This window comes from Copadichromis virginalis, linkage group LG4 (genome assembly GCF_057382275.1).
Source record: "Copadichromis virginalis isolate Kocher_CV1m ecotype Utaka linkage group LG4, C_Virginalis_male_GT1.1, whole genome shotgun sequence".
Lineage (NCBI taxonomy): Eukaryota > Metazoa > Chordata > Actinopteri > Cichliformes > Cichlidae > Copadichromis > Copadichromis virginalis.
In genome coordinates this window covers 35226506-35240826 of record NC_140621.1, presented here as the reverse complement: position 1 = coordinate 35240826, position 14321 = coordinate 35226506, and the positions used below count along the sequence as shown (strand labels likewise).

The 14321-nt window shown below is 47.0% G+C and overlaps 1 protein-coding gene across 1 annotated transcript; it reads right to left on the bottom strand.

Moving 5' to 3' along the window:
* Positions 1-328: 328 nt before the first annotated feature.
* Positions 329-6964, bottom strand: amdhd2 (amidohydrolase domain containing 2). Its single transcript, XM_085455148.1, has 12 exons — positions 6584-6964; positions 5887-6040; positions 5416-5552; positions 4999-5138; positions 4521-4575; positions 4138-4350; positions 3428-3516; positions 3188-3332; positions 2882-2989; positions 2645-2713; positions 2388-2489; positions 329-1697 (listed from the first exon to the last, which is right to left on the bottom strand). Exons 2-12 carry the CDS (start codon positions 5967-5969, stop codon positions 1618-1620), a joined length of 1221 nt encoding a protein of 406 aa, XP_085311274.1. The 5' UTR covers positions 5970-6040; positions 6584-6964; the 3' UTR covers positions 329-1617.
* Positions 6965-14321: the final 7357 nt, after the last annotated feature.

Below are 14321 nucleotides of genomic sequence, written 5' to 3'. Positions count from 1 at the left end.
GTAAATCTCGCTGAAATGTGATCAGCCTCGTCAGCTCCCACCGGCACGGAAACACTGACAATCAAAGTTTAGTTTTTATGAATCACTGATGCTTCCTGTGTAACTCGGCGCTAAATTTGAATCATAGCGTGGAAACGTAACTTCAGGACACAGAGGTTTTTACACGCGCTGAGAAGTTTTACCACTCATGCGCAAAATCAGTAAAATGTGAGTTATGTTTCTGTCCCTGATCACCTGATCCTGCTCGATCATTGGTGCTTCAGGTAAATCACGTCACACTGTGATCATCCAAACTAAAAAAAACATTTAAATAAAAATAAAACTGGAATCAAAGGAAAAATTACGTTTATTGAGACTTTGCTTTAAACCTTTCCCCTGAAAATTTTCACCAATATTAGAATTTTAAAAAACTACAAGATGGAAGATTAGTCTGTCATCAGTTTGTATTTATCTGTGCTGCTTAGTGTCTCTCGGTATTTTTACAATTTTTTTACTTTCACTGAATGAAAGCAGGACTTTTACTTTATAAAGAGTGTCTGAGAGTGCGCGCGCGCGCACACACACACACACACACACACACACTGTTACTGCAAAGGACATCGTGTCTGTTTGAGCCTACATACTGTGTCATTATTAAACTGGACTGTCCTTTCCACCGTCCCTCCTGTTCCTGTGCTGGATTTTCAGATTAAACATGTCCGGTGTTTCTAATTGTGAGCTCTGAGTGTGTACGAATAATCTGAGTGAGCTCAGGCTCACCCTGCTGTAAACACTCAGCTTGTTACAGTTTTTGTACTCTCAGATCTGTCTGGTGTCACAAAGGTTAAAGCGAGCACAGCCTGAACTCTGCCAGCGTCTGTCGATCTGTCTCAGATTTGACGACCATCAGATTCATTTCCAGGTTTTTCTCTTTCTGTTCAGATCAGGAAAGAGAAACGAGGGTTACCCTCGTGGACACCTGAGGGGTAAAGAGGTTCTCACTATCCTTTAACTATACCTTTCACCGCCAGGGGGCAGCATTTCACCCGTGAGAGCGATTCATGACAAAGTTTCCTGAGCAGGAGTTTCCCACCCTTACTTTTGAGTTCCTGAACAGCCTGTCACCAGGTCGGTCTCACGCGGACAGTTATGAGTCCACGATGTGACTATTTCTTCTTTTAAAGGCTGAAAACGTTCAAACCAGAGACCACCAGACCCTCTCACGATGAGACAATCTGCTGCCACACCAGCAGCAGTCTGTCCACACTCTGTTGATGGTGTCAGTAAAATTTGCAACAAAGAAAAAGAGACGCTTACAGAAACTGAGGGTGTGCAGTGACATCCACTGTGACCCCTGACCCTGCAGAGGTCATACAGCTGCTTTAACACAACAGACTTTCAGCAACACACGATCAATGAGCACGCTGACTTTCAGGGTAATAAACAGAAATCTTTGGTAGTTTGAAAAGCAGGAAAACATTTTCCACATCATCTGACATTTAATAAACTAATAATGCAGAAATATTTCACTCTGGTCCAGTTTTCCGGCAGTGCCTGGTGCACTCAGGCAGTCCATTAAAACCCCGACATGTCGATCATGTACAAAGGCACAGGCGGTCCAGTTTCCTTCTTCATCTCCTACTGTCCTTTTCTCCAAACCTCCTCTCCAGAAATATAAGTGGCTTTGACGTTGAGGCCCTCATCGAGCAGAACGAGGTCTATAAAACAAAATAGTGCAGAGTGTAAGAAAGACAGGAGGCAGCGCTGCTGAGAGAAAAGAATCAGAAGACGGTGGAAAGTTGGAGTTCTGTCAGTCGCAGACGGTTTCCTCCTGAACATCTGGACGAACATCGACGCTTTGAAGGATCAGTTAAACTGTAAGTCTCACAAATTCAGCCTGAATCGAGCCGCTGGCCTCACTTAAAGGAAAGCACATGAACTCCAGGAAAGGTCAGAGCGCGGCGGCGCGATCCCAGAGAACCTCACGGCTACAGCCGTTAAACTTTAATCCAACGCCGTTGACCTTTGAAGCGCTGCACAACTGACAATGTGCAAGATGGAGGCTAAACATTCACCCAACATTCATATGGTTTTTTTATTTACTCTTATTAAAACTTTTATTGTAAATCTGAAACAGAGCGAGTTCGAAGTTCTCGAAGCAGTTTGGCTGTAAACGTGTTTATTTCTGCTGTAAAGCTTAACATGGGAGTCTATGGAGACTGGCTGGAGCCTCTGCTGGACACTAGAGGAACTGCAGGCTTTGGTCAACTGTTATACAGCCCCCCCCCCCCCCCCCAACCATGAAAAAAGTCCAAATTAACACCCAAGAAAACGCTGAGGACACAAAGGAGGAACTACAGCAGCTCTAACAGCAGGGAGGCAGAAATAAAGATGCAGTCGGCTCTGACCTGCGTCGGAGCCGTAGTCCAGCTTTCCCTTTTTGGGGCTGATTCCCAGAAGCTGAGCCGGATGCAGGGAGGCAGCTTCCAGAGCCTCCTGGACACTGCAGCCTGGAGGACAGAACAGGAAGTGGAGAGCAATGATGATCTGACCTGCATCGCCACAGCAACCGGGTCTCACCTGCTGGAGTTTACATGAGGCAGCGCGCCACTGCTCATTATGATTCTACTTCCTGGTTTTAGTCATTAAAGTAACACAAACTGACCTGAGACCTGCTTGAAGTGGCGCACACACATGTCCATCGTGGCGATGCTGCCACTCAAAGTCTTGGTGCCTGAACACATAAAGAGTGACGTTACAGAGTTTTACACATGAAACCGTCGCGAGAACGATTTATTTGACTTCTCCGATCTCTGGTTCTAGTTATGCGTTTGCTCCTTTCTGCAGCATCGCTCAGGAAACCACGGGCCTGTTAGCTAATAACGTCTGAAGAGCATCAGACCTGCCACGTAGGCGTGGAGACCCTGGATCTCGATGACCTGCTGGCCAAGAGTGTGACGGCCGGGAGGAAGACCCATCGCGGTGATGGCGTCCGTCACCAGCACCAGACCTGAAAGTATGAAGCACACAAGACACGGGAAAGTCCAAAATCCATCTACTCCCAGGTGATGCCACACGTTTAAACACGTTTGCAGACTTTTACCAACCTCTGGAACCAAAATAAGAAAATTCTGATACATTTAGGAATAGATTTGGGGAGATTTTCGTGCTTTTGGCTGCTGATCTGAAATAGAAACCTCGGGCAGACCTGACGGGTGAGCTCTGTGAGCGATGCGCAGGGCTGCAGGGTTGGTGTGGATGCCATCAGCGATCATGCCGTAATAAACCACCCTGCCTGCGGGGATCCTGTCGCTGGTCAGCAGACCCACTATGCCCGGGTCACGATGGTGGAACTGGACCACAGCAGACACAGAAGGATTACTGAGAGCGTGAAACCGACCGGGCTGAACAGAAACTGACTCAGAGACGAGCAGCAGCTGGGACTCACAGGCAGCATGGCGTTGAACAGGTGAGTGATGAAGGACGCGCCCTGCTGCACCGCCTCCTCGGCCTGCGACAGGTCGGCCGCCGAGTGACCTGCAAGAACCAGTCGAGCAAACTTTGTTCACATCAGCGCTCTCAGACGATTACAGCAGCTCCAGGTGCTCTACAGAGGACTGACAGGCCCACGCTAACACCGCGCACAGCACCGAACCGGAACACGATTTCAACAGAAACAGGAAATAAAAATGAAATCAATCATTAAAATAAAAAATACAAGCACACGAGAAAAGTGTATAAGTAAACAAGGATTGAATAATAATATGGAAATGAAAAAAGGATAATAACATTTTAGAAAGTTATCTTTAAAAAGAATCTACAAAATAAAAGCACACTTAAAATAAATAATGCAAACAATAAAAAACACCTAAAAATGAAAATAAATAAAATAATAAATTAAAAATGTGATTTTTTTAATTTAAAAAAAACCTCAAAAATAATAAATGTTTAAAGAAAATAAAAATAATCTAAAATAAATAAAATCATATTTTAAAAAATACAAGGATGCAAAAAAGACAAATTAAGAAATAAAATGTCAAATATTACAGAAACAGAAAAAATGATGTAAATAAAACTGAAAATGAAACTTTCGTGTTTTATTATTTACATCATCATCACTTTGCTGTATAATCGTTGCCGTGACTACACGATGCTCACCCAAAGACACAGTGATGCCCCTCTGGCTCAGCTCCCTCACCACCGATTGGCTGCCGGGCAGCTCAGGAGCAAGCGTCACTATGGCAACGTCGTCCAGGCTGCCGTAGACCTCCATCAGGTGCTCGAGGCCTCCGGACTTGAAGGTGCGGAGGTATTTCTCCGGGTGGGCTCCTTTCTTCTCGGCGCTGATGAACGGACCCTCCAGGTGAAAACCTGCACACGGAAGTTTACAGGAAGTGAAACAGACACCATTTTCGGCCGCGGTCGGCGCTCGTGTACCGCTGCAGCGTGATCGTTTACGCAAACACGTCTGCAGCTTCTGATCAATGAGGATAAACAAAGAACACAACAAACATTCACCAACAGCATCTGTAAAACCTCACCGAGAACTCCAGCTCCATGTGGTCCTCCATCATGAACTTTGACCTGAGGCAGAACCTGGAACACACATTTTGATGATGCTGTGATTTTACACGTAGAAGCTTCACGTCACCGATCGTTAGCGCCCCGACGTGTAAATGCTCAGCGTGTTCAGGGAGATGCACGACTCACACCTGCCTTCACTTCATCAGCTTCAGATGCACCTCTGAACCTTCCAGTGCTGCTGCCTCCAACCCTGATCTCCAGTTTTAGTTTAACTCTCAGTGCTCTCCCTGCTCCGTCCTGGTTGTTTCCAGGTTTGGTTTTAGATGGCGGGTGGAGGCGGTGCAGCAGAACCTTCCAGTGAAGGAACTGAAAGCAGAAGCTGGCCTGGAAGAAGCTGTCCAGAGATGCTCCAGAAGATGACTTTGAAGGAGAGACTAGGAACCCCTGAACACGCGAGCGCGTCTAAACTTGAACTGATAAAAATGAAGCAGTGACCTTGTGGTAAACTTCGGGAGGGGAGGTGACCAGAGTCGGGCAGAAGGACGTCACGCCGTGCTCGAGGATCTTTTTGGCCACAAACGAAACTCCATCGCTGACGTCCTCAGACGCCTGCGAGAAGTCGATGCCGTAACCTCCTGCAGCAGGAAGACGAGCCGTTACTCCCCTCTGGGTAAACTAGCCCCGCCCCCTCAGCAGCAACAATGCTCTCTATGACTCTGAAAAACTGCAGCGTCAGCTCAGATGCCACTGACACCACCTTCAACTCCAGAGACTGAACATTAAGAAGAGTTTGAAGCTGTGCAGTTCTGTCATCTTTGTTCCAGCACGCCGTCTGACCAGGTATCAAAGTTACTGCAGCAGCGCAGCTTCTGAAACACATGCAAAGGTGTGTGTCTGTGGGTGTGTGTGTACCGTTGATCTGGACGTCTATAAAGCCTGGCGCGATGATGCTGCCCCCACAGTCCACACGTTTGTCAGCGTATCCCTGCTCATCGAAGAACAGCTTCTCTGGGTCTAAAATCCTCCCCTCACGCACCCACAGGTCCTCTCTGCGCGCGCGCGCACACACACACACACACACACACACACACACACACACACACACACACACACACACACACACACACACACCACAGTCACGACATCCTGGTCCATGGTACAGCATACATCATTAATGACTTCATCAAATCAAAACTGGACGCACAAGTTTGAATTTATCTGAGCTGCAAAGGCTCAAAACCCCAAACACTCCCACGAGCTGCGACCCGGCGCTCTGAGTATACTGCTGTCAGGAGCTCTGAGCGCTCGTCTCAGCAGAATAGTTGAAGCTGGGTTTCCTGGCTCAGACCGGCTCTCTTTGCAGTGTTGTTTTGTGTGTCGTACCTCTGCAGCTCGTTGTCCCTCAGGATCCTGCAGTTGATGAACTGAGTGATGGGAGCGTCTGACACCGATTTGTTGGACGGCATGCTTTTGGTTGTTGTGTCCTCTCAGCAGGTGAGGCGGACACCGCAAACACCGCCCGCTCAGCCACAGACGACTGGGAAACACAGCGGAACAAATCAAACCGTTTTCTGTCACAAATCTTTCGATGTTCATGTTAAACACGACCACAGCTTCTTACAGTGCGAGCACACTTATTCCGGTTTATCAGTTTTCCCCTGACACAGGCATCTCAGGTGGAGAAGCAAACTTTACAGTTCACAAAAAGTAACCAGCTAAAGGAGGATTATTATGAACTGTGAATCATGCAAAGCTGCCCTAGTTAAGTCCAGCATGACAGGAATTAGGAGCAGGACGTGCTTCAAGCTTGCGATGGAAAACCAAAGCAGAAGCAGAAGTTTGTAACATGCAGGTGAGGTGAGGCGCAGCTGCAGGGTGTAATGAGGGTCTGATCTTATTGCTGTGGGTGCAGCCGCTGACTTTGACCTCTGATCTTGTTTATGGTCTCTGTGAAACATCCTGAGATAAGCCAAACTATTCTTATCTGCCTGTCTGTAGTCAGCTCCATGACTCTACCCCGACTCTGCTTTTAAATGTATTTAAAATTTAACTCGTCCTCACTTTTCTCCTCTTTACCTACCGTGACACACAAAGTGGTGAAACCCCAGAAACACGCCTCCGTCTCGGCCTCCGTCAAACCCTCAGTGGGACTCTTGTTTGAACACAGGCTGATCTCTTCCAGCCGCCACAGAGCCGAAACCTAAAACTGCGTTTTTCACACGGAGTTCTGCGGCGCCTCCACCCGCGGTGCCTCCACCTGCCCTGCAGCTGTGATCCAGCGGCGCTTTAAGGTGTGTGATCGCGCTGGTGCTCAGAGGAGCCGAGCAGAGGAAGAGGACCGAGTCATGTGACCGAGGCAGGTCAGCTGATCAAAACAGGACGAGAGCAGCTGCGGTTTGCTGACACATGCCAAAGTTTTCCACGATCAGCACAGAAAAACAAGTTTCACGTCACGAAAAGCTTCAGTTCGTTTAAAATATCTGTAAATGTTGGAGGTGACAAAGCGCGTTTATTCTCAGACGTTTAACAGGAACAGTGGAGCCATGTTTCCTTTAATGACTGCAGGAAAAAACGGCTGCAAAATATTTACTGCTCACAGTCTTCCGACACTTTATTAGGTACACATCGCCGGCGCCAGAGGCTGGCTCGGTTTAAGTGTCGTAAAGAGTTTTGTCCGCTGTAAATGAATTCACGTCATTTTGATGCAGGAACAACTTTCGGGCTGGATTCCGTACGCAGTGTTTGAAACGTGGCTTCTTCATAAAATAAAAATACAAAATAAATTAAAAATCGAATAAAATTTAATTTATTGAGAAAATAATTCAGTGACGTTAAAAATCAGTTTTCCAGCACAGATGTGGCCAAAGAGGGCAGCAGAAATGTATTTTTACAGAACTGTCACATCTCTTTAAGCAGTGGATCGATTATACTGAGAGCACTGAGTTATAAAGATCGTGTCTTTATTTGAATACAAGCCCAACACAACACCCGCTGACTGCAGGTTACAAAAGAAATAGCTTTACGTCACTTCCTGACATGCCCAGCAGAGGGCGCTGGGACACAGCGTGTAGCTCCTCGGCGTCGGCTCTGTGAGCTGCTCTTCCTCTGACGTCACTGTGTCACAACCAAAAGTAAAATATTTAAAAGCGTCTCTTATGTTGTACATTTTTATTGCCTTTAACTCAGAAGGACTGTCAGGATGTTTGTGTGTTTGTTTATAAAAGCTGCATGAACACATGTCTACCACATATACATACACACCCTACAAACCCACACCTCAACACACTCACACTGTGAAACCTTTCACACCCACTCATACACACTCCAAACACGTTAACCATGACATCATGTCATCCCAGAGGTTCTCACAAGGTGAAAGGCTGAACTATGTCGTGACCGATCCACGCTCTCTGACCCACTCCTTTGCAATCCGAGCTCAATGAATCCCAGCGGTGTCATACTGGGATATTCCCACAGCATCGTGGAGGAAAAGAAGAATCCATACATGGAAAACCTGCTCAGTCAGGAAGTGGACGGATGACGGTTGGTGTTGAAGGGTGAAAAATGACAGATTTGACTCATCTGCTTTCTCAGGATCCTTTTTCTGCTTTTTACTCAAAAGCTGTGAAATTCTGCAGGTTTTAACATGTTAGCGCGATCCTTCGTTTCATTCATGGACTGAAACGAGAGGGACGATTTTGCAACAATGCTCTGAGTCAAAATTAATTCAGCAGCACAGAAGAAACAGGACTGACGGATGAGCTCAGTGTGACACTGAAAATACAAACATGACAGCGAGCGGCTGACAAAGCAAACACCTGAGAGCAGAATGAGACTCACTAAAAACCTGCATCCATCTTTTATATACAGTCTGCATGTGGCTCAGCGTCACATCCACTTTGCAGATGTTTGGTGTGTGCTGGTGTTTGGGCCACATCTGTCCACAGAAACCCGTCCAGAGTCTAAGTGAGGCCTGACTGTGTGAGCGTTCACTCCACCGGGATGTGCCACCCCCGCCGTCAGAGCAGCGGCCCCCTCCTCATTCCTGAAAGTCAACAATAAACCACGTTTCCAGTAAGCCAGATACCTCCCCACGTCCTGCTCATCCCCATGGAGACCACTACGAGAATCTGCAGGCCTGTGTCCTCTGGCCAAACCGGGCCACCCACGAGGAGACAGAGAGCCTATATTTTACCACCAATATGGATCAAAATGTAGCCGTGCTCTCAGCTCTGTTTGCTTGGAGAGAGGACTTGGCAGCAGCGCTCGTGGATATTTGATTGGCTCAAACAGAGAAAAAAAAGCCCAGAAGAAGCCCTCGGAGGTGGTGTTTTACAGCCTCCGTCTTTTGTGAGCCGTGACGTCAGCGTTCCCGTCTGAGTGACACAGTAGCTTTTGTTTTGGAGTCGCCACATCTCATTCACAGCCGCTTAACTCCCGAGTTCGAGGGCTGTGTGGCGGCCTTTCAGCATCCCTGATTCCTTAATCCTCTGGTTTTTAAGGAACTGAAGAAAATCGGCCATTTGTGTCCTGCTTTATGTGAATTGTTGACTTGCAAAACACGCCCCGAGGACGCCGAGTGACTAAAACACAGAGGGGCGGAAAGAGTGCCAAGCAAGGTCACGGCGAAAGGTCAGCGGCGCTGCTCACGTGGAGCAAAGGAGCAGAACAAAGGACGGCGCAGCAGAAGATGGGAACTAAAAGATGAGGAACCAACGTTTAGTCCGAGTGCAAACACAGCTCAGGCTACAACACAAATTACTGTGAAAGTTTCCAAACACAGTTTTAAATAACTTCATACTTTCTTCTTCTCCTCATATTTCTTTTATATCCACAGAGAAGTTTAGAATAACGTGGGGAAAACACAGTTGATTCAATTATGACTAAAAGTACACAAAGATGAACGTGAGATTATTCGTAAGCAGTAAAACGTCTCTGTGACGTTTCTTTGCGCCGTCCTCCTCTGATGTGATTCACAGTAACACAATAAAAACACACTAAAGGTCCAAAAGTCTGAGAGGACGTTGAACATCTGTCATATTTCTGTCATATTGATCGTGGACTTCAGGAAGACCAGGAAACACTTGACCCCTGTTTCAATCCAGGGGGTCAGTGTTGACATTGTGGAGGACTATAAATACCTTGGAGTACACATTGACAATAAACTGGACTGGGCTAAAAACACCACAGCACTTTACAGGAAGGGCCAGAGTCGTCTCTATTTTTTGAGGCGACTGAGGTCCTTCAACATCTGCCAGAAAATGCTGAGGATTTTCTATGAGTCTGTGGTGGCCAGTGCGATCCTCTATGCTGTTGCATGCTGGGGGAGCAGGCTGAGGGTCGCAGATGCCAACAGACTTAATAAACTGATCCGTAAGGCCAGCAATGTTGTGGGGATGGAGCTGGACTCCCTCAAGGTGGTGTCGGAGAGGCGGATGCTGTCCAAGATAAAGACAATGTTGGATAACACCTCCCACCCACTCCATGACATGTTGGTCAGTCACAGGAGCTCGTTCAGTGAGAGACTGAGATTACCCATGATGCACCACTGAACGACACAGGAAATCATTCCTGCCTGTGGCTCCCTGTACAACGCATCCACTTAACACACTGTTTGCTGCTACAACTACACATGTTTCTTTTCCAGCTATTTATTTATGAGTGACTTATGTATGTATGTATGTATATATATGTATATATTGTACTATTCTTAGTTAGCGTATTGTCTGTCTTGTCTTAATGTTGGTTTATAATGGAGCACTGTAACAAAAAATAATTTCCCCCAGGGATCAATAAAGTATTCTGATTCTGATATTTAATGAGGAATCTGTTGAATCTGTTCTGTGTGAAAAATCAAGACTAACATACTCCAACGTGTTTATTAATCTGTGGGTGAAAAACTGAGCGAGGCTGATAAAAACTCATCTTCACATCATTGAACTTTGTCCATCAGAAAATGTGAAATCCTGACCGGCTGGTCCAGAGCTTCGTAAACATCTGGACGTCGTGGGTCAGGGTGGCTGCTGAAGGAGAACTAATGACCACAGCTTTAGCAGGTCAGTGCCGGAGGATCTGACTGCGCGAGAGGCGCTCGGGACGTCAGGTGTCGTATCTTTGTTTGCTAATGGATTCTAACTTTTCCCAACAACCCTCAACGTGTGTTTGCGGACGATTCAGCGCTGCTTTCAATGATCTCTGAGTCTCACTGTGCTTCAACCGGTTGCTTCGGTGCTTTAAACTGTAATATTATGATTATTATTACGGGACGATCAGAGGCAGCAACCTCAGAGGCTTAACAATGCGCCTGCAGTTCCTCTGATGTCCAGCAGAGGCAGCAGCGAGTCAGTCCCCATAGACTCCCATGTTAAAACTTTACAGCAGAACTAAACATGTTTACAGCCTGATACACAAACTGTTTGCATCATCAGGGGCGTGGCCTCTGTGACTGACAGGTGGCTGTAGCTGCTAGCTTCACCTGAACTGGACCTCTGGACCGTGTTTGTGCTGTTGGAGCCACAATGGCATCATGTGACCAATACTATGTGAGGTTACTGTAGCAACAGACAAACAAAGCTGAGCTCCAGGTTTGTGAGTGAAGTTCAAGGATTTTTGGTCATTTCTGGATCCAAAAATCCAACATGGTGTCAGCAAATATGTAGATTCAAAGCTTCAAAGGAGGAAGTAGGCAGGAATTTTATGTTCCTTCTTTAAATTACTTTATTTGCTTTGTCTGTAATAATCAGATTTTCTTATTATTATATTTAGAAGTTTGCATCAAACTGAAATCACAAGTTATTTAAATTATTTCAGTGTTTTCAGATCTTTTCTTTTCAGATTGTTCATTTGGAGTTCCAGATCAGTTTCTTAATTCAGGATTTGTGTGAAATAAACACACCATCACACTTTTATGCAGGTGTAAGAATATACTGTTCTATATTTCTGCAGCTGTTTTCAGGTAAATTCATTCACTAACAGATTACTTGGTCTTGTTTTTAGACCGACGGATGCCTGGAGTAAGATTTTAGGGGTATTTAATGTTGGAACAGCATCAGTTTGAATATTCAGACTTTTTAAAGGCCTGAATACTTGTTTGTCTCGTCTTTCACTGAAACTGCATTCCTCTGGAAAACTCTGGAGGCTTCTCCTGATCAGCAGGTGGTTTACAAGGAGTAAATGTGGGAGGAGGAGGAGGAGTCTTCACTCTCCCTTTCCCCTTTTACTCCCCCCGGCCCTCCGTGCTGCTGTCCTGCGTCTGTTTGCATTCCTCTCAGTTAATAAGTGTTTGTCTGATCCCCGGCGGGGGGTGTAAAGATCACCCCACACAAACACAGCAGCCCGCCCCCCTCCTCAGCTCACCCAGCTGTAAAGGCGACTTTAACATCACGATAACGGGCAGGCGGCAGCGGACGTGCAGATACATGCTGAACAGATTTGAAGGGGAGGCCGTAACTCCCTCCTGATTGGCTGCAGGCTGGCGGAGGCCTGCAGTGAAACTGTATAGGAGCTGAACTGTCAGTTTAGCTTTCCTCGAGTCAATCATTCCAGGACCGCAGACGTTATTAGATCACATATTAAACCAAACCTGGAACTAAATGTCGCTTGTGGCTTAATTTTGGGAAGATCCGGGAAAGGAGGAAGAAAAAGTCCACAGCTAAGTTAAAGGAAAACTGGATGTTTTTGCTTCCCAACTGTGAGGTCAGCATAACTTTTTCTGACCTCAGATCAATTTAGGCTGTTAATCAAGTCACAGTGACGGGCAGGGTCTTTGTCATCATCTCAAACTGGTTTCTGAAACATGACGATGAGTTCACAGTACTCAGATCTCAGTCTAACAAAGCACCTTTAAGATGGAACGGGAGAGTCTCATCGTGGATGCAGACGACACATCTGCAGCAGCTGTGTGATGATGTCACCATGGACCAAAATCTCTGAGGAAATGTTTTCAGCAGGAGGTCGGATTCTAGCAAGGTGTCCAGTGGGTGTCTGTGTCTCGTAGAGCTTTGAACAGTGATGTTGGACAGTGTCGGTCCTTCTTCTTCATAACTTCAAAAACATATTCTAAAAATGTCTCGAAAGGCCAGCTTCATCCAATGATCTGCATCAGTCAGCGTTTCACCACAGAGGGCTGAAGACTGACTCTGCACGAATTTAACCTCATCATATTCTCAATTTGATTCAGTTCAGTTTTATTTTATAGTGCCAAATCCCCCTGTTAGCAAGAACGGGCGACAGTAGGACAGAAAAACTCTGTTTTAACAGGAAGAAACCTCCAACAGAGCCATGCACGGGGAGGGGCGGGGCCATCTTTATCCTGTTGGCGATCAATTACTCTAAATAAAAGTGAAGCACTTGCCAACACTGGCCCGTTTCCTCGTTCAGTTCATTAAAGGCCGACGAGCCACATCCAGCACAAAACGGTGCTATGTGGCAGCTACCAGTGCTTCATTGCTTCATTAACTGAGTACGTGAAGAAACACGAATGAATTCATTGTAAAAACGAGATCAGGTGTAAACGTGTTGGGGATGCTGCATCAGACACCAAGCCTGGTGTGTGAAAGGATCTTTGAAAGGCTGCAGGCCTGCAAACGGAGCCAGACCTTTCTTCGGTTTCACAGGACGGTGATGAAGCTCACTGCTGTGTGAAATCCAAGATCGGCCAGCTCCCTTTAAAAAGGTCCGACTGATAGCATCGGGATAAAGAGCTGGATGCTAAAGAGCGCTGCCAGAAACATCCGACTGTGAGCTGTTTGGGAAACGCCGTGGAGGGCCGGCTTCTTGCTCTGTCCCACGTCCACTCTCATCAACTCAGCCTGTGATGCATCCAGAGAAGCCTCTTTGCTGGGGGGGAATGGACGGACTTCAGACCGGTGCAGTAAACCCCGACTGTGTGAGCAGCGAGGGGGTCCGAGGCTGACCGGGGTGTCGTCGCCTCGGCAGCTCACCTATTGAGGGCAGAGTCTAAGATATGCAAAGCAGCAGCGTTTGAAAGCTTTCCCTCTGCTGTGAGGCGAACAAAGAAATAAAGAAATCAAATTAAAGATTGGAAAGCAGCGAGTGAGGAGCGGGAACGAGAGAAGAGCATCTGTGGTGCTTGTGCAGCGTGCCAAGCTCGATGACTGCTGAGAAATGGAAAAAGAAAGGCGTCATTAAAAGACGGAGCGAGGTGGAGGGAGGGTGCTACGCCCTTGTTTGCCCGGGGTGGTATTTCCTGCTCTCATTGAGGCCGTCCAAGTCCTGCAGCTGGCTTTAGTGAGGCTCCCTCCCAGCATTGAGAGGCAGGCCCGGGCATGCCCGGCCAAGGTCAAACTGTAGCCGCCAAGAACGCCGCTCCCCCCCCGCCCGGCTCTGTTTATGTTTGTTTTTCAGTCCGTCCCCGCCGCCTCCACCTCCCCTCTGGCTCCGGACATTTCCACACAGGTATCAGGTGACCCTTCCTCCTGCACATCTTCCTCCTGCACATCTTCCCTCAGTATCAGTGTCCAGCTCATCTGTGTGCGTTACCAACGCCATAAAACCAAACTGTTTCCATGTCTCCAGACTTCTGCTGTTTGTGCAGGAACCGGTGAACCTGTGAGCAGCTTAACACTTGCAGTTTTTGGACCATCGTCGCATGAGATGACGACCTGCTGCAAGTGAAGGAAACAATGCTCGTGGCTGGTGTGAAATGTCATGTAAGCCGAGAGTATGTTTGGTAACTGACTCAGGTATTTAGAGAGCATTGTCCTGTCACTGCAATGAGTCACCAACCTTTATGTTACCTGGACAGCAGAACGCTGCGGAGCCCTCGAAGACAACAATGACAGGAAGTTAGATAAGAG

Excerpts from the sequence above, each read along its gene's own strand:
- amdhd2 (XM_085455148.1), bottom strand. The coding sequence starts at position 5,969 with ATGCCGTCCAACAAATCGGTGTCAGACGCTCCCATCACTCAGTTCATC. Across the intron at positions 4,576-4,998 it reads CTCCCGAAGTTTACCACAAG|GTTCTGCCTCAGGTCAAAGT; the intron begins GTCACTGCTTCA and ends TGTGTGTTCCAG. Across the intron at positions 1,698-2,387 it reads GGACTACGGCTCCGACGCAG|ACCTCGTTCTGCTCGATGAG; the intron begins GTCAGAGCCGAC and ends TTTGTTTTATAG.